General features: G+C 45.9%; 1 protein-coding gene across 8 annotated transcripts in view; it reads left to right on the top strand.

The window, feature by feature from the left end:
* The window catches only part of WDTC1 (WD and tetratricopeptide repeats 1), a 524512-nt gene that overhangs the window by 158262 nt on the left and 339050 nt on the right, over positions 1–27200 (top strand). For all 8 annotated transcript variants that reach the window (XM_086957606.1, XM_086957601.1, XM_086957604.1 and 5 more), the window contains 2 exons: positions 2329–2375; positions 2571–2682. In XM_086957606.1, coding sequence (XP_086813732.1) covers positions 2329–2375; positions 2571–2682 — 159 coding nt within the window. The remainder of the gene's footprint in view (positions 1–2328; positions 2376–2570; positions 2683–27200) is intronic.

Here is a 27200-nt window from a genome sequence, read left to right as displayed (position 1 = left end):
ACATCCGGTCCTGTCTGCTTCTCAAGGTGGACAACGTATCGGCAGTTCGATACATCAACCATCTGGGCGGCACTCTGTTGAAGGCTGTCTCTAACCTGGTCACCCGTTTCTGGCAGTATTGTCTGAATCGTCAGATTTCGGTCACGGCGGAGTACTGGCCAGGTCAGACCAATCAGGTGGCGGACTTTTAATCGTGCAACTTCCGGGACTCAAGACTTTGCAAACTCCATGCTGGAGTGTTTTTAAACCTGCAGTAGAGGTGGGGTCTGCTTTCAGTGGATTTTTTTGCATCCTGGCTAGACCAAAAAAATTCCCAGATTCTCCAGTTGGAGGCCAGACCCTCTGGTGGTAGCCACAAATGCCTTTCTTCAGGTTTGGAAGCTGCAGAAGGGTTACGCCTTTCCCCCGCTCGCCATGATCATGAGAGCCTTCAGCTCAGGTCAGGCGCCCGAAGGCGGAGGTGGTGATGATCACTCGGAGATGAAAGTCGCAAGTTTGGTTTCCAGTTCTTCTGGAACTTTCTTGAGATTTTCCAATCCAACTCTCCCTATTTCCAGCTCTTCTGCTCAATCCGGACCAGAGACCTCATCCATAGATCCTAGGGGATCGCTGTCACTCAAGGCATGGCGGATTACAGGGGACAATGGTCGGTCCAAAGTCTTTCATTCGCAGCTGAGGGATTCTTGTCCAAGGCCTGGGCCAACAGCACAATCAAACATTACAAGTCCACCCTGCTTTGATGTACCCGATGTTATTTGCGACCGTCTTGATCCCCTTAATTTCCTGGCTACCTTGGTAGAGGACGGTTTGGCGTATAGGTCAATCAATACCTTCCGGTCTGCTATTTCAGTGGGACATGACCCGGTGGATGGTTCACCACTAGTGGAGTACCCTTTTGTGTGTCGCCTCCTGAGGGGAATTAGACTGTCACTCCCTCCAGAACCAATGTATTCAACACTCTGTGATGTCAACCAGCTGCTTAACCTATTTTGTGGCTACCAAACCGTTTTTTGTCCAGAAAGGAACTCTCAACGAAACTGGCCATGCTGCTTTGTCTGATCTCCTTTGAACCCTGGATATCATGGGGTGCACAGTTTCACCCTCTGGACTAACATTCACAATACACAGTAGGACGAAATGTATCAAAGGTCTTTTCATATCTGGCCTTACCTGATTCTCCTAAGTTGTGGGTTGCCTGAAGGCGTATGAGATGTCCGCCGAATTCAGTCCTCTGGGCTTTTCTTTGATGAAACCTCATAAGGTGGTGTCTTCCCCCACTCTTGCCCGTTGGGTAAGGTGGGTGATGCAAGAAGTAGACCTTGATCTGCACATTTTTGGACCTCAACCGGCGTGTTGAGCAATGGCTTCAAACGTATTCGATTTAGGTGCTCATTTGAAGGATATCCTCAATGCAGCGGATTGGTCTTCGAACTCTACCTTTAAAAGATTTTAATTTGAACTGGTGCTGGATATGCCTGACTTGGTGGTAAGTAAGCTTTGAACTAGCATAATCCTAGCCTCCTGTCCTGACTTGGAATGAAAAATGTCCTAGCTATCGAAATGCAAAGTTTCAATTCTATTAAGGACTTGGAGGCAAGGATTATCCCACCTGGGATTCTGAATAGGATTAACCCTCCCCATGACTAGTAAGTACTAAGCCTGTGTATTTCCGTGAAGTCAGTTGGCTCTCGGGTTCCATATCTATTCTAAGTTTGCATTTTTTTCTAGATGTCTGGGATCATTGCTTTGTTTACAGGCTTAAACCTTAACCATGGGTTGTGGCTAAAATATGTCCTTTGGTTGTAGGATTGGATGCGAGTAAGCAGGAAGCGTGAAGAAGGTGCAACGACTGGACTTGCGTGGCAAAAGAGGCAGAGAGGACACTGATGACTAACTATATTCTGGCCTGAGATGCCCTGATTGGCTGGAGCTTGGGGACTGTTCTCCCATTGGATATTGTTGGTTTTTCTTTTCTTATGGCATTCCCAAGGCTTCATGGGAATGATAGTTGTTAAAGTGTTGTGAAATGGATGCTCTTCAATAAAGTAAAGAAAGGATAGCATAATCCTCGCCTCAGAGTCCTTAATAGAATTGAAACTTTCCGTTGCGATAGCTAAGACCTTTTTCATTCCACCTGTGGGATGAAATATTTCATGATTTTGTGCGAACGATAATTTAAACAATGTGCAGGGCTGTAAACTCTATCCTTTCACTCTGAATGTGTACTTAATGTTTCTGGAATCTGCTGTAAACGGAAGGTGGGAGGGGGATGCAATGGTGATGTGTAGAGACTTCTTAATACTCTTGCCTTTTTTTTTTTTTGCTAAGGGTCACTCAGGATGCGTTAACTGTTTGCAGTGGAACCAAAAAGGAGAGTAAGTTGCTCTTAAGCACCCTCTTTTTAGTTCTCCCTTTTCCCCCTGGCATTTGCATGTTACATCTCTTTTGTGCTTCCCTAAACAGTACTCTGTTCATCTCTGCATTTAGTCTCAGCTGTGAGTTACTTGCCTATGCCCATTTTGGCACATGATGTTCTTAGCTTCTTGCACAATGTATTTATCTACTTTCAGCTTACTGGCCTCAGGTTCTGATGATCAGCACATTATCGTCTGGGATCCTTTACTCCACAAGAAGCTGCTTACCATGCACACTGGCCATACAGCCAACATTTTCTCAGTCCAGGTGAGCGACATTGATGGGCTCCTTGCCCATATATTTACTGCCCAGGTGAGCAGCAGCAATGCGCTTTGGGGCAATCTTATGTCCCTCAAGGTTACTTCATTGTACTTAAAGTATCCTAATGCCTGATCCATTTGAGACTTATGGGCCTTACAACAAATGTATTGACATTTTTTGATGAGCTATACTGTCGCGCCTTGGAGGACTTTGCAGTGAGACCATTTGTTAGCTGCTCATTCGGGCTGACATTATAATGTACTATCCCTTAAGGCAGAGTATGCCGGTCTTGTAGTGTGGTGTTCCTCAAAAAATGGCAGTACTGTCTAGAAACCGGAGATTGCTGCAGATGTTCCATGTCTCTTTATCTTCATCACGTGAGTTTTGATTTCCTGTAGCATCACCCTACCACATTGCTGGAGATTATAGGGGAGCTCCCGCCGACTTCTGTGTTACAGCTAAGATCTCTGCGCAGGAGGACTCTCTTGTTTACATTTGAATAGATCCACAGGCATCTCATCAGTTGGGTTGAGGATGATGGCATTCTGCGGACGATTACAGAGTGCAGCCACACATTTCTCACAACTTGAACTAAATAAACTGCTCTTTGGGGTTTGAAAAGCAGTTACATAGATCCGTTTTCACGTGACTGTGTTGCCATGCTCTTCAAAGAGCTTTTTTATCATGTTGAATTCATGCACAGATGTATTTTATGACTCCCACATAGTGCGTTGGACCCTAATAAAAACAGGTTACAGTCTGCATTTCCCATCATACCTATGCTTCATCTTGGGTGTCAAGTCTCATCATCCCTCCTGTGTTTGTTTTGCTTTCAAACAACTAAAACTTTCTATCATTTAAATATACTGGTTAATCTTAGTGATTGGCAAGACATTGCTGTAAGTTTCTGGTCTCTATGCTTCTCGTATTTGTGATATCTTGATATAATGCCACCTTTTAACTTCTCTTACATGTGAATCTCTTTTATGTGAAGCCAAAGGTCTCCCTAAAGAGTTGTGAGGCGTTTATATTTTTGTGCATTTGCTAAGGTGTGCTGCATGTAGAAAGGTTTTGAGAAGTGCCTGGAGGCTTTGTAGGTGTTGACTAAGAGACCATGTCTGCCATTGAGAGAGTGATAAAACCAAGGGCTTTCATAAGGAGGGATATGACATGTGTTTGAAAATGTGGGATATGGTACTATATTTTTTTCTGTTCTTTTATGAGCCAAGTGCTCAGAGGTTCCCTACTTTTGAAAAACGGTTATTTATGGCTGTTGGATTAAAAGGATTTTGAACTTTAATTTACATGTAAACCGATTTAGTTATAAAGTAATGCCATCATGTACTAGACATTTGTCTGCAGGATAGTGGAGCCTGGGGCAGGTGAGATAGTGGGGGCCTGATTGAGACGTCGGGCGGACACTGTCGCTGATATGGGTCTGACCGACTTATGTTAATAACTCATTTGCTACGGCTACTGTCCCAGCCAGGTGGAAGGAGGCCTGGGTGTCACCTATTCTAAAAAAAAAACACTTTAGACCCACTAAAACCAGAAAACTTCAGGCCCATATCTTTGTTACCTTGGGCGGCGAAGATTGCGAAGTCTTATGAGAACTCGGTTCTTACCAGCGTTCTGAGTGCAGGTGACATTTTGGATGACACCCAACATGCCTTCAACGTATCCAAAACTCTGCTGCTAGAGCATTAATAGGCTTGCCTCGCTTCAGTCCAACATCGGCCACTATCCGCAAACTTCATTGGCTTCCTGTGGCCCAGCGGATACAGTTTAAAACTTTGTGTATCGCTTTTAAAATCATTAGACTATCCACTCCTAAACAGGCCCACGCGGCCTTTGCGGTCGGCAGGACAAAATCTGTTGGTTGTACCTCGGTTTAAGCGCAGTAGAGCAGGAGGTCGTTCCTTTCGGTTTCTGGCGGCTAAGCTTTGGAACTCAGTTGCTGCTAAAATTCGGGAGATAAAGGATGCACTGCAATTAAGAAAAGCCATTAAAACGTTTCTATTTCCGGAGAAATAGTGTCTTCCCCGTCCTTTTTTTTTTTTTTTCTACCTCAGCTATGTTTCTTCACTTGAGACTAGCGCCGGGACGCCCCTTTGCTGGGGCAGCTGTGCGCTTAATAAACTGTATAACATAACATTATGCTCGGCGGTCCCAACCGCATAATTGCGATGCGACTGCACATGGTGCTGTTGTATACTCCCATTTCTGTAATCCGGTCGTAGCACAAGCTCCCGTAGTGAAATGGGAGGTTCAGTTCATCCCTGCACTGCTTGGCAGGCACCTCTGCGTGCCTGCCACATGATGCAGTGATTAACAAGGGTACACCATAGGTGCCCCCAACTGGAGGCTGTAAAGAGAAGGGGGCCCTGCTAGGGCCTCCAAACTCTCTTTCCGACAGGCCTTCCATGTTAGAAAGCCATGCATGGTAAGCCTGCCGGTAACAGAGTATCGTAATCCGGACAGCTTAAAACGCCATCCATATCGATTATGAGCAGTCTTCAACTGTCCGATGTGCTCCTTGAGCCCATCTGATTCCAGCCGAATGTCTGGCCGGTTTAACTTCCGACTTAATTATAATTAGGCGGTCGAAAGTGAAACGGACTATCTCGGTCGGAAAGCTTCCGACCTAAGAAGATTTTAATTAGGCCCTTAGTATTAGAACTTCATATAGAATATCCACTGCGAATATTATAGATTCCTATTCTTATTGTTCTGCACAACCATTACTATTTTCTATACCTTGCAAACCAATTAGGCACAGGTTTATTTTTATATAGCTATAAATGGGTGAGTGGGGCAACAGTCTTTCTGCCTGCTTTGGGGGGCTGATTACCACAATTACTTCCAATCTGACACGAAAGGCTCTAAAGTGTTTTGTGGTGAGATCAGCGTTTGGGTTAGCTGCCACATTTTGGGCTCTGCTCGACGTCAACCATGGAAACCTACCAACCATAGACATTTTTGAAAAATAGACAACAAGGGTGGTGTGCCTTGCATGAATCCAATGAGTTTTTCTTACCCACAAAGACCTGCAAAACTCAAACTTTGCCTGAAATTTCGCATTTTCCTTACATTTCTGTGATACAAATTTTGCGGGTTCTGGACAATTCTAACTCTCTGCATTGCTTCACTTGTGCTGATAAAAACACTACGCGACTTGTGTAGTTGGGCCTACTGCTCGCAACAGGAACCGATCAAACCAAGGTCAGTAGGAGTCCCCATGCAAGGGCTCCCATTGACCTTGGTTTGATCCTAACCTGTCGTGGGCACTAGGCCCAGCCACACAAGTGGAGCAGTTTGTTTATTGGCATACGTGGGGTAATGCTGGGTGGTAGGAATTTTGTGGATTCCTGCATATTCTAGAAGTTTCTATCACAGAAGTGTAAGGCAAATGCATCTTTTCTGGCACAGTTTGAGGTTTGAAGGGCATTGTGAGTAAGAAAACTTCATGGGATCCACACAAGGCACAACACCTTGGATCCCCTGGTTGCCTACTTTTAAAAAATGTACATGTTTGCTAGGTTTCCCAACCTGCTGGTTGAGCTAGGGCCCAAAATCCACAGTTAACCACTTTGCAAAAAAAAGGGTCAGTTTTAAGTGGAAAAATGTGATGTATCCATGTTGTGTTTTGGGCCGTTCCTTGTCGCAGGCACTAGGCCTACCTGCACAAGTGAGGTGCCATTTTTATCAGAAGACATGTGAGAGCATGGATTAGTAGGATATTTGTTATTGTCAACTGGATTTTGCTGCATTTGTGCCGTCTAAATGTAAGCCAGTGTGGAAGAAAGAAGACATTTAACAAAAAATCTTTCTAAATCATATACTTTTAATGGCACCCACAAATTCAGTGATATGCAAATAGCCCCGGCCCTAAACTCCATATCTTGTGGCCATTTCAGAAATGCATGTTTCCTTAATACCCATTTTTCACTCTACATATTTCGCCACCTGAATTGGTCTATACTCTGCACACAATGAAAATCCATTGTACGATGCAGCTCAGTTGTTGGCTCTGGGGACCTTCGGTTCTTCAAAAACTTACGAACCCTATATATATTCGTAACCAGAAGGGCCTAAGGAACGTAATGGTATACTGCTTTTTTAAATCAACCATTGTGACAAAAAGTTACAGATTAAAGGTTGTCGAAAAAGGCCATTGTGTTCTACTCATTTTCAATATTTCTTGATTTCAACAGCTAGTATTTTTGGGACGATCTTGACGGATGTACACATATGGCCTCTTGCTGAATTCAGAATTTTGTCTACTGTTCAGAAATCCACAGCTTTTCGGCTCACCCGTGGGTTTCACACTGGTTTCCAACACAAACTGGTAGTAGGTCGAGACCACAAAAAATAGTAAAAATGGGTTACCTCTGCATGTACCTGAAAGCTGGTGACTTTAGCACAGCAAACCATTATTTGATGCCATTTTTAGGGAAAAAATAAACTCTTTTATCCAGAGCACTTTTTTCCTATTCTCCCCAAAAACTCAAAAATCGGCTATTATTTTGCCTATTTTCTCCGTCCCCTTTAGGGGAATCTACAAACCCTGCGTACTTTTATAATCCCCATGAAGTTAAAAATGGACACAAATGTAGCTTAGATAGTTTATGTGGGAAAAAAGTATGGTGCCCGAAGCACTAACTAACTCCCCCAAATAGCCAAATAATGGCTCCGCGCCGGGGGAAAATGCCCAGCATCTAAGAGCTTAATACTGAAGTAAAAGCAAATACAAATAAATTATAAATGTAATGTGTATTCGGATATTCAGCCACCAACATGCAAACTTAACAATGCGTATATAAAGTATTATCGCACCTTAGTACAAATACTTGTTGGCACCCTTTAAATCAATGTATTTTTTCATGGTGGTCCGTACCTTGTGCAATTTAAAACACAACTGACGGACGCAGAGTGGTGTTTAATATTTTTTTAATTGGTATATTTTACTGTTAACAAAGAATGAAGTAATTTATATGTATTTCATAAGCAGCTACGTTAAAAGTTTGAAAGGAAATAGCTAAAAAACGTGGTACTGAGAAATTAGAACAAGACGCAGGCTTCAAGAAGGCCGAACAAGAGTGGCAAACTTGATGATTTTTGTTTGTTTGTTTGTTTGAAAAAAGTATTTGACTTGTGAGCCTGAGCCCAAAAAGACTTTTTGCACTCAGCAGAGAAGTATGAACAACATCTTGAAGTGTGACCACTTAGTGTAGAAAAAAGTGTACACATGATGTGTGTGGACCTAAAGCAGACAGATGGAGTTCTCTAGCACAAAGTCTGAAGTGTCAACCCAGTCCCTGGAACTATTGGAGTCCTGAGTGGTTCTTTGAGTATCTGTTTTGCAGAGGAGGCATTACTGTATTCAGTGTTCTTGCTTTTTAATGTGTCTCATGCTGCTTCATTGGAGTTGCGGCGAGAGGATCAGTTCACACTGCTGAAAAGATCTGGTCCGGCTGAAATGTGCAGCAGCACCTGATAGCCACTTGCTATTTATACCTAACGTCATTGCATTGGTCTTTTTTTCTCTTCCTTACTGTTGGGTGCCTGTTGTTGCTCCTCCTTCTGGAGTTCACTATGGCATTCCTGGACGGACAGTTCATGCAGTATAAATGATTGTGTCCTGGATTGCAGATTCGTCTTCTGCAGATGTGTGGCTGAATACAGATGTGCAGTTTTTTTGCTTTACTTTGAGAAGAATACTTTGAAAGTGCCTATATGCTTGGAATAGCCACTTTGGGTATGCATTTTAAAGATGTTCCATCTGTCAAAATGGAAAACCGATATGAAGTAAACTTTGTGTTTTCAAGGAATATATGATTATACCACGATTTCAATTACCACGCATGGCTTTACCACGCGAATTTTACATCGCAAGTGGCTTTACCACGCTGGTATTTACAACGTAGGATTTTACTACGCGTAGAAACGTCTTACCTGCACGACTTTCTCTACGAGCCCTTACTTCCATCCTCCATGGAAACAAGCGTCAAAACACGTATACCAAAATAAAAAAAGGACTGCTTTTTTGACGTACACGGCACGTCTTTGGGGGAGGCTCTTTCCTTTTTCTTCTAAAATGATGTTCGTTTTTTTTAAGTAACCTGCTTGTTATTTTTTTGGGGGGGAGACCCCCCCATCCCCCCCCACCCCCCTCCGAGCCCCCCCCCTCTGCCCCCCAAGCCCACGCAGAACGACTTGAAGGAATACCACGTCCCCCCCCCCCCCCCCCCCCCCCAGCCCGTGGTAAAGACGTCGTGGAAGGCACCCTCGTTTTAAAGACGTTTGCGTGGTAAGTGTCACGTGGTAAACGTTAGTAGTGGTAATGCCTTCGTGGTAAATGATGTTTCCCGTTTTCAAGCCTCCTATGTCAGCGTGTTAATTTGCCATCATTCTATTTTATAATAATGTATAGGCAAAATAAACTGCTTCCGCTTAACTCTTACATCACTTGAAACAAGCAGCAATTACCTTCAGCCCAAATTGATGTGGGACTGGTGCAAAGGCCTAATTTGTCTTAGAAAAATCCCATTTTTTTCTGTATTGCTTTGCACAATATGCAGTAGTGGTGCACACGAGTGTAGGTAATTCTGTTCCACTGTGTGTCTCTGACCCAAGAAAGTTGTTGAAGTTTTACCTACTTCTGTTTCTCGATTAGAACGTTTCTACTACTCCTTCTCACTTGGAATGCTTCTGTTAGAAGTCAAGAGTTTTATTATCTTTGTCCCCTTGCACGAGATTTATTCTAGACTGCTTAGGCCAAGGATACCGATGCACTCTCACCCAGAGGTCTGATGATCACACTCTGTCGTCTAGAGCTCCAGAGGAGGCACCCTACATGTTTGTGAAATGGTTAGGGGTCATTTGGATGTCCGACTCCACGTCCCCTGCTCAGATTGGTTCTCTTCCGGTTCCTTGTATGTATACAGGTGGCAGTGTTAGGCAATGAAGAGACGTAAATACTTGTTTTTTACATCCCCTCCTTTACCAGCCTCAGTGTATCTATTGATTAGAACATATGATTGTCACTGCGCCCTCTTTAACCAGCTCAGTCGTGTTCAGCATATATGAATTCCTGGTATTCAAGCTAATGGTAGTCTCTCAGACTAGCTCCATTTCTTCACTATGGGGGTTGCTATGCAGGCCATTTTGTTTCCGTTTCCTCAAAGGTCCGTCTAAAACGTTCAGCCAAGCTTCCATCCACAGCCCATTTCAGGTCCATTGAGGGGATTTTGCGAAATCACACTTTCGAAAGTCGTTATTATAGGAACTGTAAAAATAGAAATCATTACTTATCGATTTAATTCTCCTGCGTCTTAAAATCCCTACTGTACAGCCTCCGAATGTATTAGAATTCGAGGGTCCAAAACTGCATCCAGCACCACCTTGTTTTCAAGTTGAGGAAGATGAGGGAGTGTGTTTTATGGCCTCCAACGCCATCTTGGAATTTGGAATGATAATGTGGAGATCACCCTCATATGGCTTAATCTCCGAAGAAATTACATATAATGCACATAGTACTACTCAAGACAGACGTGGCTACTACACATTTTGATAGAATATGTTAGTTACCTCACAGGTAAATAAAACTATTCCAAAGTAAATGTAAATGTACAGGAATTTATATAGCGCAAATCACCGAGCGGTTTCTAAGCGCTTGCTTAGGGAACCCGTCCTGGTATTCCCCTGTGAGATAAACCCGGCAGGGTATCCGCAAGGTGAAAGCCAGGCATCCCGCCGCGAGGGGCCGTTGTGGAGATTAAGCAAGCTATTGCCCAGAGTCGCAGAGTGTGAACCCGTGAATCAAGTAGGCACCGGAGCGAGAATTGTCGAGTCCATGGACATTTTAGGACTCAAGACCCTGACGAGCCGGGAATTGAACCCTGGTCCCAGGCTGACCTCTGCTTCCAGGGCTGCCGCCTCGAACCAGTGAGCCACACTTCTCCACTAATCAGTGTATATGTCCATGAATATAAAATAAATCTCTAAATACGGCAAATCTCAAAGCACAGAAAATCGCCAGTATAGTAAGATCATTCATAGATTTATTGTATACACTCTTAATTCACATAAGTAGGTCACAATTAAATCTGTTTGTAACAGTAGCCTCCCCAGACCTAGTAATACAAAAAACAAGATTTTATTAATGACAAAGGTAAGAAAAAATATAGAAACTGTTAATTAACTACTTGTACTAGGAGTTCCTGACCATGTTCATTAACTTTGTAGATTCGGTTTACAACGTTCAGTAATAGAAAATAGTATGCAGCTATACCCCCTGGACCTTTCTGTATAGAACTGTAAAAAACGTTTATCACAGGGGCTGAGGAAGTATGCACTGTTAATTGTTGTTAGTTGTAGTGCTGCTGCAGTGTTAATACATTTTATGAATCTAGACATGACGTATGCAAGTTCTCTTTTTAAGCAGAATTTGATTTCTTGGTGACCCATCCAATTATTGAATTGTTTAAACGGGTGTAACAGCCATTTCCTGTGCTCTTAGTTGCGAGCTGGGCAGGTACATTGTATGTGGGCAAAAGTTTATAATTTGTAGTCCGAGTCAGCAGTTTTTATACTTGGGGTGGAACCATTTTGGAAAAATGTCTATACTTGGAAGGATCGCAGACCTCACCTGCTTTAAGTTTTGTTTCTAGTAAATTAAATGTGTATCTTTGAGATTTTTGTGGGTGTGCCTGATTGTATGAGTTAATAACCATCCAAGCAGGTCTATTTTCCAGAAATCTGTTTTATCTTGAAATATTTTTAGTGGCTTTGTTTATCATTGATGTAATGGCTGTAAAGGATAATGGTAGTTTTCCAAGCTCCTGAACTTCCAGAGACCCCAAGGCGGAGTTTAAATATTGACTCCAGGTGCTTTCCTTAAAATTATTTATATTGATCTCTTTGCCTATGTAATATTTCAAACATTTTTTTTGGGGTGACAGTCATTAGTTTGAAACAGATCTTTGCTAAAGCAGATTCCAACACATATGATGGATTGGGTAGGCCATGCTCCTTTCATATGTGTCTGAGAAAAGCAAAGTGAAAGCTTAAACCGAGATCTGTACAGATTACATTGTATGACTTGTCCTGGGAAGGCTTTGCCCTATAGGCCAATGAGGGGTGTTAGCTTAGCCTTTGAAACTGCAAAAAGTAGCATAAGTGAAGGGTTTTTGATTGCCCCTGCAAAAGAGCAGAGGGCAAATCGTACTGAATTTGCTTTCTGTTTCAGAGAGGAAAGGTGTTGATGACAGCTGCCTCGTTATTCAAACCAAATGCCTATATTTTTATAGCTGGCTGTTCTGTCAGCTGGATTTCAGACCAAGTGTCTGGAGCCAGGTTTTTGGAGTTTATTTCCCCAAATTAGTTTTTTTTCGCAGATACCAATCATATGATTTGGCAAAGAGATTGTGAGACTATTAGTCTCTGGAGGCCCACTTCAGTGTAATTTAAGAAGACCATATTGTCGGCGTACTGTAAGGATGTTACATGCTGGTTCCCGATTTCCATGGTGTCAAGTTTGCACTTTAGCCAGTTATATACAAGTTACAAAGCAAAGGGGTCGGTACACACCCTCGCTTCAGTCCTTGAGGAGGCATCCTTATTTGTACCTAGCTTGACCTCAACCCAGTGGCACACAAACCGTGGAAATCTAGCCCATTAATGTTGTTTTGCCATAAAGGGTTTCCATGTATTCAAGTAAATGCTACTTTAAAGTTGTCAAAGCAAGCGTATAAAAGAGCTTTACTTTGAACAGTATTTTTAGCCAGGCTGGATAGAGCCAGGATATTATCGGATGTGCTGGCGACTGGTGCTTTCGAGATGTCCATTGTTTGCTAGATGCAGACCTAGGGTCGAGGGCAGACTTTCCTTGTAAAGGGCACTAATGTGAGCTACCCATTAACATGGCTACATTATTACCCCTTTTGTATGGTGGCTCCTTTTCTATATATAATGATCCAAAACCTCCGTTAGATTCTTTCCAAAATACAATAAGGAAATGGGAATTCCTAATGTATGAAACTCATTGAGTTTCAGTTAGGGATTCCTTGTGTGTTGCATTGCGACCCATTAGGAAACAGAGCCATCACAAGGATGGTGGCCTGCAGAGGTCTGCAGACCTTCATGTATGTGATTACTTTTTAATAAAGCAATCTTTTTTTAATAAATGTAGCCTGTTTTCCTTAAAAACTGTGGGATCCCTGCCTGCTCTTAAAACATATTTTTATTTACATTCTCAAAGGGGATTGGATCCCTTGGGGACCCCTCCCATTTGCAAATGGGTTACTTCCAGTTTTAAACTGGTGGTAAATATTACAGTTATCCAGTATTAGGGGTGTCTTTCATAGATTCACATGCCTGAATCATTCCCCGTCGTCGAGACGGGAGCCTCCGGTACATAAAAAAGTAATGTCCTATAGACATACATAGAGAAAATAGGCCTAAGGGTCTCCCCTTAGTAGCCTTTCTTTGTCCTTATGTAAAAAGGACCAAACTCTCACAGTCGGCCAATCAGCTTCGACCTCCCTCTAGAACCTTCCTGGGAGGAGCCTCAGTCCCTCAGATTTTCTACCGCACGTTGTGCTAGGGAGTCTCCAGCCTGAGCTCTCCTCAGGATTCCTTCAAAATCATCTAACTTTCTTTGAAAGTGATTATTCTCTCTGAACTCTTCAAGGATTACTTCACTACACTGTTTTGCAGTAAGTGTTTTCTTTCCACTGCTTTCTTCCATGTCTGAATCACAGAAGAAAGCCCTTTTCAGGGCCTGCTCTTCATGTGGGAAGAAAAGGATCCATGTGGATGATAAGCATGACCTGTGCTTATGTTGCCTTTACCCGGACCACGTCCCTGCAGGCTGCAAAATATGTCGGTCTTTCCCTAAAAAGACCGTGAGGGACAGGGAAGGTCGCCTTCTCATCTGGCTTGACAGGCTTAAGGACAGAGACACTCTGGAATCATCTGAGGGCAGTGTTTCCAAGACCTGAGAAGTCTCTCAAAAGAGGCCCAGGGTAACTTCCCCTGGCCCCTCAGACACTCCTCCTAAGAAGGCACACAAGAAGTCTTCAGAGGCAAGATCTACGACATCTTCAGTGTCTGTTCAGGATGATCAGACCTTTAAGAAGCCTGCTCCGTCATCTACCAGACATGCCCAGAGGACTACCTCAGTCACAACCACTGTGTCAACGACATCAGCGTCGTCTCCTTCAGCGTCGACGACGACTACTACATCCTCGTCGTCATCAGGTAGACCTATTTCCTCTGTTATACTACTGAAATCGTCGTCGACGACGAAGACCTTGTCGACAACGAGGACTACACCGTCGACGACGACGTCGTCGTTGACGAGCCCATCGTCGTCGAAGACGTTGCTGAAGAACCCACCGTCGTCGACGAGGGCGTCGACGACGAAGATGTCGACTACGAAGGCACCGACGACTAAGACGTCGACGACGGGCTCGCCGTCGACGAGTGCACCGACGACGACAACATCGACGTTGAAGTCGTCGTCGACGACCAAGATGCCGTCTACGGGGATACCGTCGACTAACATCCCACCGTCGACGAAGACACCGTCGACGAGGGACTCGTCGTCGATGGCGAAGACACCGTCGACGGAAGACTCGTCGTCGACGATGGCACTTTCTGAGCCATGGAAAAAATCCAAGCTTGTAGAAGGGTCGTCCCTCACGCTACCGCCATCGACGACACCCTCGACGACCACAGGATCAAGTGCTACGTCTGGCAAGACTACCAAACTGCAAATTACCCCGGAAACAACCTCTCCGAGCAAAGTGGAAATGCAGCCACCTTAGGAAATCTTCCAAAGTGAGGAATCTGAAGAGGATGACCACCTGGGTCCCGCTACTTCCATCTCGGACCTTAATGTCAAATGCCAAAGTACTGACGAAGAACAGGAGGAGTTCACTTATCAGGAACACTCCGTCCACACTAGTGTCCGCACGGAGGTCACCCCCATGATATGCCTACCGGCGACTCTTGTCAATGACCTGAGATTCCTTGTACAGGATTACAAGCTACGCTTCCCAGAGGCAGACAGTGGGAATCAGACGCCTGCAGACAGTGGGAATCAGACACCTATGGTACATGCACCAGGGCCAGCCCCTGAACAGTCTCAACCTCTCCCTCAAACCCACCGTGAGAAGGTCCAACCTCAGGTAGTGGTCTCATCAGACGAAGATGAGGATGAGGAGGAATTGGAGGAAGGAGAGGTCCAGGAAGTCCACTCGGACCAGGATGACGAGGATGAGTATGTGGCCTCATCCCCAGCTTCACCACAACCACGCCAAGCGGACTCACCACCTGTAGACATTGGCGGCTTCCATAAAATTGTGGAAAGGGCGGCAAAGCCATTCCATATGGTTATGGAATCTACTGAAACGGAATGCTTCTTGCACGATTTCAAAGAACAGACGCAGAAGTCAACTAAATCTATTCCAATCATAGAGTTCTTGTGGGAGCAAGGCAAGAAATTAATGCTGACACCCGCTTCCGTACCTGCGGTTGTTCCACGCCTGGACAAGAAATACAAAGCCCCACTTGCAGAGGCGGCTTGCCTCAACGAACATCCCAAACCTGATTCGGTGGTTACACAGGCGGCCCAGAAGAACTCCCGCAATCCTTCCTCCCCGCTGTCAGCTCCTCCGGACAAAGAAGGCAGGAAGCTTGAAACGATCGGAAAAAGATTCTCAACAACATCAGCCATGACCATCAAGGTGGCCAACTCCATTGCTTTGTTGGGACGTTACAATCGCCAACTCTGGGAGGACATAGCCCCTTATGTGAAGGAACTGCCGGACACAGTCCAAGGTGAGGTCAAGGCTCTCCTTGTGGAAGGTCAAACTTCAGCAGCGGAAATAATTGGCTGTGCTATTGATGCAGCCATGACTGGCTTCCGTCAACTTGCGGGGGCTGCTGTCCTGCGACGTCAAGGGTGGCTAAAAGCGACGTCGTTCCGCCAGGAGGTGCAATCGAAGGTGCTGGACATGCCCTTCGACGGCCAGCACCTTTTTGGGGACAAAATCGACGAGGCACTGCATACCATTAAGAAGGACACCGATACTGCCAGGGCACTGGGCGCTTTGCAGTCGCGGAACCAGTCCTTTCGAGGCAACAGATCCAGAGGTCAGTCCTCTTATCGGGGTTCCTATCAGAACAGGTCCTCGTATTCCTACAATAACAAAAATCAATACCAGCACAAACAACAACAAGGTCTTCAATCTTCGTACGGAAGATCTAACTTCAGAGGCAAGAATCCAAAGAGGGGCACTGGCGGCCGCCAGTGACCGATTACTCCAGCCAGTCCTAACACCCTCTCCATCCTTTCAAATTGGAGGAAAATTGACCCATTTCCTCACCAATTGGCAACACATCACCACAGACCGGTGGGTTCTCCAAATTATACGATTCGGCCATTCTCTCGAATTCACCACCATCCCTCCCAGAACACCTCCCCGCAGGCGGACGCACAAACACCTACGCCTGCTTCTCCAGGAACTTTCTGTGATGCTGAAGAAAGGAGCAATCGAACGAGTTCCAACATCCCTAAAGGGGAAGGGGTTTTATTCCCACTTCTTTCTTGTACGCCAGAAGGAGGACAAGTGGAGGCCCATTCTGGACCTCCGGGCGCTCAACGCTTTCCTACGGAGCCAATCGTTCAGGATGGTGACACTTCAGGAAATTCTGGGCATTCTAGAAAAAGGAGATTTCATGACATCATTGGATCTCCAGGATGCCTATTACCACATCCCCATCCTCAAGCGTCACAGAAAATTCCTGAGGTTCGAGGTTGCAGGCCGGCATTATCAGTTCAAAGTCCTGCCGTTCGGCCTCAAATCCGCGCCGCGGATTTTCACAAAGTGCATTGCACCGGTGGCAGCTTTCCTGCGTCAACTGGGTCACCAAGTCTTCCCCTACCTAGACGACTGGCTGGTGAAAGCACCCTCAGCAGAAGACGCAGCCGAATCCCCCAACGCCTGCACCAATCTTTTTCAGAGGCTGGGATTGACTCTCAATCTCAAGAAATCCTGCATTATCCCTTCAACAAGAATTACCTTCCTCGGGGCAACCTTGGACACGGAGTGCGCAAGAGCCTTCCCCTCGAAGGAAAGGACAGACAAAATATTATCTCTGGCCACGGTGTGGCGACAAAGACACACCTGAAAGTCCGGACTTACACATCCCTCCTGGGAATGATGTCTTCCTGTATACTCCTCATCCCTCACTGCAGACTCTGGATGCGCCCGTTGCAGGAAGCACTCACGAGCCAATGGACTCAAAGTACCGGCTCTTTCGAAGACATTGTAAGGATAACACCAAAAATATCCAGGAGTCTACAATGGTGGAGGCGTCGCAAAAACCTGACCGTGGGACTACCATTTCTCCTTCCGGCAACACCTCTGGTGGTCACCACGGACGCCTCCCTGGAAGGATGGGGTGCTGTCCTCCAGGACCTTCAGATCAGCGGCAAGTGGGACACTCAGGAAAAACTGCTCCATATAAACCTTTTGGAGCTGAGAGCTGTATATCTAGCTCTACAGGCCTTTCTACCACGCATCCGTAAACTCCCCAGTGCTAGTCACAACGGACAACACCACGACGATGCACTATCACGCGAATCGCAGAAGATCTGGAACTGGCTGGTACTGCACGGAATCACGCTCAAAGCGGACTATGTACCCGGGAAGGACAATACCATCGCGGACGCCCTGAGCAGGCAAAGATCCCTCTCCCACGAGTGGGAACTGAGCGAAAGCGCTCTGGCTCACATCTTCTCTCAATGGGGAGTCCCACGAATCGACCTGTTTGCCACCAGGGGGAACGCCAAATGCCCAAACTACGCAAGCTGGCATCCCCAACAAGGGTCACTGGGAAATGCTTTTTCCATCGGTTGGTTCAGCGTGTTTGCGTACGCTTTTCCTCCGTTCCCGATGATCCCGAGGTTACTCAGGAAGATGAAGGCAGAGCCCTGTACCCTGATCCTGATTGCCCCGTTCTGGCCGAGACAACACTGGTTCTTGGATCTGCTTCGACTCCATCAGATCACCGATTCGTCTGAGGCAGCACCCGAACCTCCAACGGACAGGTACAGCACCCGAACCTCCAATCGCTCAAGTTATCGGCCTGGCTCCTGAGCACAGAGAGCTCAGTAGCCTGAATATCCCGCAGGACTGCAGGGATGTACTGGCTAAAGCGAGAGCGGACAGTACAAACAAAACCTACTCTCTCAAATGGAAAAGGTTCTGCATTTGGTGTTCAGACCAGGGCCTGCGACCACTCACCGTCACCCCTGAACAGATATTACCATACCTCCTGCATTTGGCACAGTCAGGACTGGCACATGCATCCATAAAAGTTCACCTGGCAGCTATCTCAAGGTTCACCAGAACTTTCACAGGACCTTCTCTGTGGTCCAGTAGGCTAGTCAAGCAATTCCTAAAGGGACTCTACAGATCCTTTCCGAGGCCTCGGAAAGTCCCTCCGTCATGGCAGCTGAATATGGTACTCAACCAACTCATGAGACCTCCTTTTGAACCCATTCATCGAGCATCTATCAAATAAATCCCATGGAAAACGGCGCTCTTGCTCGCTTTAATATCAGCCAGGAGAGTTAGCGAGCTACAAGCTCTGTCCATTCAGGAACCATATATGCAGTTCAGACAGGACAGGGTGGTGCTGAGACCCAACCCTAAATTCGTACCAAAGGTGCCTTCGGACTTTCATCTCAATGAACCGATTGTCCTTCGGTCCTTCTTTGCGAACTTTTCCACTACAGCAGAGAGAGCACTACATTCTCTGGATCTCGAGATGCCTAAAGTTCTACCTGGATAAAACAAAGACTCTCAGGAAATCTTCACAACTGTTCGTGGCATACAGCAGCCCAAGATTGGGCCTGCCTCTCACGAAACAAAGCATCTCGAGATGGATCTCCTCGGCGATTGCATTCTGCCATGACAAGGCCGGACGGCCTTTAACCGATCGTGTTTCTGCCCATTCCACCAGGGCAATGTCCACGTCAGCAGCACTGTTCGCTGGAGTACCAATCTTGGACATATGCAGAGCGGCGACCTGGAAGTCACCGCACACCTTCTCCAGACACTACTGCCTGGATATCGAACTTCAGAAGGATGCGGCCGTGGGCCAGGCGGTGCTTCGCCATCTCTTTCAGTGAGGTGAGCCTTCCTACTTCCCGCCATCCAGGTATGCACATTCTTTGCTCTTGTGATATTCTGATTATGCTATCATTCCAGGTTATGTGATAATATATGCATTGTCTAACATGACTGCAGAACGACATTACATCACAAATGTGCATATCTGATTGCTAGCTATTCTGATTCAGGCATGTGAATCTATGAAAGACACCCCTAATACTGGATAAGAAATGTGTTACTTACCTGTAACAGCAGTTATCCAGTATTGGTGTCTTTCATAGATTCACATGCAACCCTCCCACCTCCCCTGGAAGGACTCACATCCCTCTCTAACCATATTACGCCAACCTAGCTGGGTGCGTATGAACATCTGAGGGACTGAGGCTCCTCCCAGGAAGGTTCTAGAGGGAGGTCGGAGCTGATTGGCTGACTGTGAGAGTTTGGTCCTTTTTACATAAGGACAAAGAAAGGCTACTAAGGGGAGACCCTTAGGCCTATTTTCTCTATGTATGTCTATAGGACATTACTTTTGTATGTACCGGAGGCTCCCGTCTCGACGACGGGGAATGATTCAGGCATGTGAATCTATGAAAGACACCAATACTGGATAACTGCTGTTACAGGTAAGTAACGCATTTCTTTTGCGACTGGAATTAGGCCGCAAAGCAGTAATACATACCATACCTATTCAGTATTGGGAAGGGACCCCCTAAATGTCCCTTCCAAATACCGAATCACAAATGCAAAATTCGATCCTGTAACAAGTTACCGATTCGCATTTTGCACAAATGGCCTGATTCTGTGAAACTAATTTGTGACTGGAAAAATAATTTGTATATCTGACCCCATGTCTCTGAAATGGAAGTTGAAATCCTCCATCAGGACAGTGATGCAGGCTGTGTCTAAGGAAGTCCTCTCGATACTGTAGGCGTTGGTTTTGGTGAGAAGTTCAAAGCAGGAAATATTTGTGCCCAATAAAGTCATCTCTTTGGCCAGACGCTTTTCTCAACTTGGCCCAGTCAAAATTTCTACTTTTGGAATAAGTCTCTTTTTCTGAGCTCAGAATTCTCCAGCTATAGCTGCAGGCTCTATTCCAATTAGGCCAGATACCTTGTCACTGAGTGGCTGTTTCAATGGATCTGCTGCTACAGAGAAGCTCCAAGCGGTAGAAACCTGTTTCTACAGTCCAACAAAGTTGCTCCTTTGGTGGATTGTCTTGAGTGGTTGGTCCTGGTCCTCTGGCGGCTGTAAGTCAGAGTTTTTCTAAGTTCCATAGATTTTTCAGAGAAGTCCAGTTAGATAAATCAAAGGGTCCGTGGCCCTCTGTGGCATCTTAGTTGCCCGGACTCAATCCGCAGAGGCCACCCACAGGGTGCAGTCCAGGTGCAATTTGCCAGATGAGCACTTCAGGAGAAGTCCTCTTGCAGTCCACTTGTTAGTACAAGTGGGAGTAGTACCAGCCCTTCAGGTCTCACAAGTCTCAAACAGGAAATGCAATTCATCCTCTGTTTGTTTTTCTACACATCCAGGAAATGCCCTGAGAGTGCCTTAGAGGTAACACATTTATGGTTAGCACTAGTAATGGGTGGGGGTGACGGACTCCTCCCTAACCAATGTAGTGAAAGTCCCCACTAGCAACTCTACCCACTTTTACATCAGTTCCTGTTTGCCCTAGTGCAAAAGATTGTTGCAGTGTACCTTACGTCTATAATCCAAGATGTGGAAACCAGTTCTCCCTTGTGCAATGCCTATGTGCCCACCTAGAGCTATGCCCCAGGCAAGTAGTAGGCCCCCCTATGTGGTCACTCAAAATTGCATCTGGGGATTAAATTCCCTCTCACTGGGTTTTGAGCCAGCCTGGCTGATGGAGCGAAGATTTGCCTTCCCAGGGTGTCATCTGACTTGTGAAAGAGCAGGCCGTTTACAAGTAAATAGAGTTCCTGGGTCCACTCTAACCGATCTTCCTGCAATGGTAAGAAAAAGACTCCCATTTGGGCCATTGTCTCTGCTCTGAGTAGTTTTCACACCTCATTGTGGTCAAGCACTGGTTGGACTGCTTATGCAAATTTGCCTCCAGAAGCTTCAGGCAAATTAAAGGTAACTTCCTAAAAGTAACTTTTTCTAAGTATTTATTAAAAACCCAACTTCCATTGAATTGCGCTTTAAATAGACATTAAAATAGAGGTTGAACTATTTTTCTAGCTGGTCCCAAACGCACAATAGCAAAATAAACATTTTAATCTGTTCTCCAGTTTTGTCATAGGACTTTCCACAGTGAGAGTAGCTTTTGGGGGCATGTCACTGTAGGGACATGATAACATTAAATTCCTACATGTTCCACTCCTAGGCTCCCTACTATGTGTGCTACAAGACCTACATAGGGTCGCATTCTAATTTTTAATAACGGTTAATAAGTTTTTCCCCTATCAAAAATGTTATTTTGACTGGTCGGGTTGCAGGTTTAAACTGTAGTAGTCAGGGCGCAGTAATGGGCCTGAAGCCTTGTTTTTATGTGTCACACTAGTGGATGGCACAATAGGTGCCACAGGGGACACTGAACATTCTATGCCATATACTATGACCTTATAAGCAAGTAATATGTGCCAATCGGGATTACCCAGTTTCTAGATGATTTAGGTGTCGGAGCACATACACTGGGCGCGGTACAGCAGTGCCCCAGTGTGCGGAATCTGAACAGCAGTAAATAATTAGGGTGTCCACACAAAAAGGGTAACTTACTCTGACGATCTCTTCTCAGTCGTTATCATATTACTGACTGAGAAATTGGGCTGTCATCCATCCTACTAAAAAGATGGAAGTAGTTGTCTTCCGTTCCCCTCTAAGAAGTTTTCTAGCAAATGGTGGAACCAATCTATCCAAAGTAGCTCCTCTCAACACAAAAGGCATGCATCTCAATTGGGTGAATAGGTTTGCGTATCCTCACAGTCCCCAATAGTTCTGATTTGTGTTTGCAGTGACAAGTGGAGTCAAGGTGCTAGCATTCATGTCAAAAAGAGAATAAGTTCAAATGCAAGTACACCTTATGGAGGCAAAGTTATCAAAGTCATGAAACAAATGGAATGCTTGTCGAACTATTGCCTCCATAATTTGTTTTTGTGTGTACTGCTTCTGATCACAGCTGCTGTTTTCAAGTGCTGTGAATAACAGGTGTTGCTTTTATAAATTTGCCGCTGCATTGAACTCATTTGAAATAACTAAAGGCGCCGGTGACTGTGGAGGGACTCAAACTTGTGACCTTCAGAGACTACCTTTCTCATTGACAATGTTTAACTCACTGAGCCATATTAACAGCTTTGCTCCATGCCCTTAAAAGCTTAGCCTGGAAGTACCAGTGGAATTTTTCCTTTTACCTAACATGAAGGATGTCTCACTCTATTGAGATAGGCCAGAGGTTATGGCCATGATTTGTCCACCTTCAGGCGTGCGATCAAAACTTTTTTGTTTCTCGCTTCCGAGTAGCTGCCCCTTTCTTCTTTTTCCCTTTGTGTGTTATGTTATAGTACCTGTCTAGCGCCAGGACGCCCCTTGGCTGGGGCATCTGTGCGCTATAAAAATATAATTAACATAACATGTGGACGCTGCAGCCATTATGGACATGTGGACGCTGCAGCCAGAGTAGTCTTGGATTTTCCTTACAGAAATCAAGTGTGCCTCAAGTCTTCTCTCTTTACCCAGAATGCACATGATAGAAAGCTACAAATGTTTTTTTATTAGACCGTGCAAGGAAGGGAACGTGACTGCCAAATCCCTTTCAGTCCACTCTTCAGAAAGATCAGCCAGAGCCATTTCTGCACCACTATCTTAATTTATCACCAGAAGGGGATAGGTCTTCCAGCCCTTGTCAAGGACTTCCCTGCTAAAGTTTTGTTCCTAAGGTAGAGTAAGAACAAATTCCCCTCCTAGTTGACGCATTCAAAAAAACACACCAACTCTCCTTCACTCGTGATTTGCTTCCTTCACCAGCACATGGCTCACACTCCTGTTGGGAGCTGGGGAATCTGTTGACATAAGTTCATGGCATAAATATGATGCTCATTTGACTATTAATGGGTAAAGAATGCACATCAGGGAGCTTAAATGTAATGTGCTGCTACAGTGACTGTTGCATTGGTGATTTCTCTTAGCTCAGAATTTAAGCAGAAAGTTACAAACAGTAAGGATATGGAAGGCTCATCACAACAGAGGAAAAGATTCTTGGTTATAGTGCTTAATGGAAACCAGTTGCACAGATCAGTCCTCTTTTTGAAGCTATGCAAGGATCTTGTGTCCACCTGATCATCTTGAATTTGTCTCAAGAGAAGGAGGTTTGGTTGGTTGTAGGTTTGCAGTCCTTTTTAGGTCTCGGCAGCGAGACCTATTGTTGTTAAAAGCCTCTGAAGGGAGAAAGACAGGTGCACGAGCCGCTTAGGTTATGTGGACGCGCTTTGCTCGCGTGCGCACACACACAGCGTTACTGAAGGCACGCACAAATGGCATACACACAGCATACACACAGACGCGCGCACACACACACCGCCGCCGCCACCCCACGCGCGCGCACACACACACGCCGCCTCTCCCCCCCCCCCCCCCCCCCCCCCCCCACAATTAAGCCCCACTTACCGCATCAGCGGCCTCAGCCGCCACTCCTGGCATCTGCTGCCACCGCGGGGGCTTCTCGCATAAGAATGTAGAACTGGATGAGATCCCTCGACTCTGGGAGCACCCTGCAGATCCGAAGCGTCCGCCATCCATGCGGTCGCTGCAACTGCGGCCTGCATCGGGCCTCTGGCCGGTCCACACCGCGGGGGCTCCTCGTCCTCTCAGACAGGGGCTGCGCACTGCTGTGCACGTGTGCACACCCCTGGCGATGTGTGCGCCCCTGGCGACCCTCGCGCTCAACCACAGGTCTGCCCGGTAGAACGGCGCTCACTTCGCCCCTCTGTGAGGCAGAAGGTTGAGCTGGTTATGTTAGGGTTTGAAGCATGTCCTGCAAGTTGCACAGGGCCTGTGCTGTTGGGCACCCAACCCATTGAGCTGCTTTACCTCTGCCAACCACCGTGAATGCATTTGAACCAGGTGTGCACATATTTTATAATAAGGATTCCACTCTTCGCCGCTTCCCACGGGGCGTTGTAAATGTCAGAGCCAAGAGCAGAATTGGTTATTGTGGTATTCGAGTATAAGCGGTGCCGTGTGGGCCTGCTCCGGCCGCTCCTCTGCAGCAGACCTGACACTGTGCCGTGACGTGTTAGCACTCCACTGTCCGCAGCATGTCAGGGAGTGACCCCAGTGTGGTTAAGAAGCCTGGAAATTCGGTCCAAGAGCTGCACAGGGAGATTCGAAGCGCTACGGGGAATGTGGGGATCCTTAGATATGCAAGTTGGATGTAGTGCGCAATATCTGCATGTGGCTCTTGTGTAACTGCTCACCGTTTTACCAAGTACTGGGGTGAGTTTGATGTATATTGCAGGGCGACAGTATAGGACCCGGAAACATGATCCTTGAAGGCTGATTCCTGCGACTGTCCTGAGGGCCAGGAGTGCAGGGATGGAGGATGGCGGCATGCAGGCACTCACGAGAAGTCAAGGCCCGCACATCGCAGGGCCATGTCTGTTCTTGGGTACTGTACCTCGGAATTGAGGTGCACAACGTTTTTGGTGGGCGAATCGGCATATGTTTGCTTCATCTCTTTGAAGCACAAACAGAAACGGTGGTATGTGTAGCAGAAATGTGACCTACAGAGAAGGGCATGGCTATATAGGAGTGTGTGTATATGTATGTGTTTTATTGAACTTTGACTGGTTCACTCCAAGACAAACTCACTTGAGGAATACTGCACATGTGCAGCTAAGACAGCCAGAAGGCTATGGGGGCGGCCAGTGCCGGCCACGCCCACTGGTGCGGTCTGGAAGAGTTTACATTCATCATACAATGTTGTCCTGCTGCTCCGTCCATCACCACCCCCTTTTGTACCGCTTTCGGCCGCCATAAGTGTGGCAGGGTATGCTCAGACGTGAGTCCCTTGCTCACTTTGCCACTGGATTCAAGCAAGCCGGGCTGAAGACAGCTGGAATGCCAGAAACCGGTCCTCGGAAGCTTGTTTCCGGTCCAGGGAAGACATGGCTTGGCAGTTCGGGCTGGACTGTTCCCATGAGGCACAGGGTCAGACTGATTTGCATATAGCCATGTCTGAACTGGGGTGGCAGAGTGGGCTAAAGAACGGTGATGGATTAAACCCAGATCTTTTGACTGGGTGTGAGTGTTTGATTGATTCAGATGCTCCGTCCATCACCACCCCCTTTTGTACCGTCCTGCTGTTTGAGCATCACACCAATGACTAAGGGTTATAAACCCGATCCGCGTCTGGCAGAAAGACGAAGGGTGATCAGTTCTCCGCCTTAACCTGACTGCAGCCTTCATTAATAAAGAACAGGAGTAAAACTTACCTGCGTGGCGTAACCTTTGTTTGTGATGTGTGCGTGCCCGGGAGTTGTCTGAGCCCGGGCTGCCACACACGACAGGGGCGGCGGTTGAAGCCCTTTGATTCCAATGGGTGTTGCGCGCCTGATATATATATATATATATATATATATATATATAATAGATCAGTTCTTGTCTCTGTCACGTGTTGCTACATTTACACATACATTGCATTTCTCCACTAAACTTCTTGCTACAACAGTTTGCAAATTCTCAAAAGGAAATAAAAAAGTACACAAAGCTGATAAGAAAATAGCTTTATTCAGACCATACAAACATTTACAGCACTGCACCGTGCCAGTGTGATGTAGTTTTTAGGGCTCGGCCTACATCCCACGAAGTGGGTGTGGCTTCAGAGTCCTTTTGAGAGGACTTCGAAAATCTAACCTACGAATTCCAGAGAAGCGCGTGAATTTTGTTCCTTATTAATGGCAGCTGCATGGCAATTGGCCCTCGCATGGCTGTGTTTTTTACAAGCCAGCACGCAATAGGCCAAAGGCTGTGGAGTTGCTCCGCTTCCTGCATATTCCGTGCGGAGACGCGCAGCAGAAGGCTATATTTTATCAATTACCAGCTGTCAGGGGCCGTGGTAATTGAAGCCAGATGCCGGGCGCGCATGCCCCATTCTTTGCTGTGTGCTCCTTCACCGTGCATTTTTTAACAATAGCGATAGCGAAAGTGATCGCTTTCAATGCTGCTTTTTTTCATTATGCGTAACTATTGAATTGGGTGTATAATGGCACACAGGTACACGCTAAGCTGCTCTTGATTTGTTTTAGGCTCTGTAAAGAATGTCAGCCCGGATTTGTACAGGATCAAGTAATCTTTGTAGTTTGAATGCCCCCTCCCTTCTCAGCCGGGACAAGCCCCTGCCCTCGGAGCACACTGTGTTCACTTTGTTGTGCGGCGTCCAAAGGGGCACTGAACCGCTGGTAACTGGCAGTGCTGGAGTGTATTAAACACACAGACCCTTGGTTACAGGACATAAGGATTATTATAGTGTGAGTGCAGAGTGCGCACAGTTCAGAGTGCAGAGTGTGAAGTAGTAAGTGCAGAGTGCGCAGAGTTGTGAGTGCAGAGTGCGCAGAGTTGTGAGTGCAGAGTGCGCAGAGTTGTGAGTGCGCAGAGTTGTGAGTGCGCTGTTGAGCGCTGTGTGCTGTTGAGTGCAGAGTGCTGTGTGCAGGCAATGTAATTGACAATGCCATTTATTTATGATTTAAAGAAAAAAAAGAAATGTCATGAGCAATGCCAATAGCTCTACCTTTAATGGTGTCGAGACCATTGCATTGTAAATGCTTCTTTCCTTTGCGAAGAACTTGAGTAGGAAATGGAACAATCAACACATAGCAGTGTCTAAAATGGTAAATTGCAGAGGTCTTGAAAAGAACCTCTAGGGAATTTGATGCTGTGGAGTAGGGAAGAGACCATGAGGTAGAAGAGCGAGCCTAACACAATCACTCTCTATAAATAGAACCCAGACATTTGTTTATTGATCCTTGTGAAACTAGACTTCTGCTTTCTGCAGAACATTTAATCATGTAAAGGTGAAAGATGAATATCACAGAGGTAGTAGAAGACACATGTATTTTGGAATAACGATGAGGAATGCGAAGTCTATAGTGGCGTTTTAACATGCTAATTCTGCTCAGCTGAAAAGATGGCGATGTAGTAAACTAAAATTTTGGGAGAAAAACACAAACCGCCACAGGAATGTGTTAAGTAAAACTTTAGGATATGCGCTCACAAATGTCATTGTCTGGACTATCCTGACTTTTTGTTTTGTGTCAAAACACCACTGGTGCAATGTAATCTATTGAGTGAAGACAAAGTCTACTTCTGCTAGACCTCTGC

The sequence above is a fragment of the Lissotriton vulgaris genome, chromosome 2_1 (genome assembly GCF_964263255.1).
Source record: "Lissotriton vulgaris chromosome 2_1, aLisVul1.2, whole genome shotgun sequence".
NCBI lineage: Eukaryota > Metazoa > Chordata > Amphibia > Caudata > Salamandridae > Lissotriton > Lissotriton vulgaris.
This window is presented reverse-complemented; position numbering and strand designations above follow the sequence as displayed.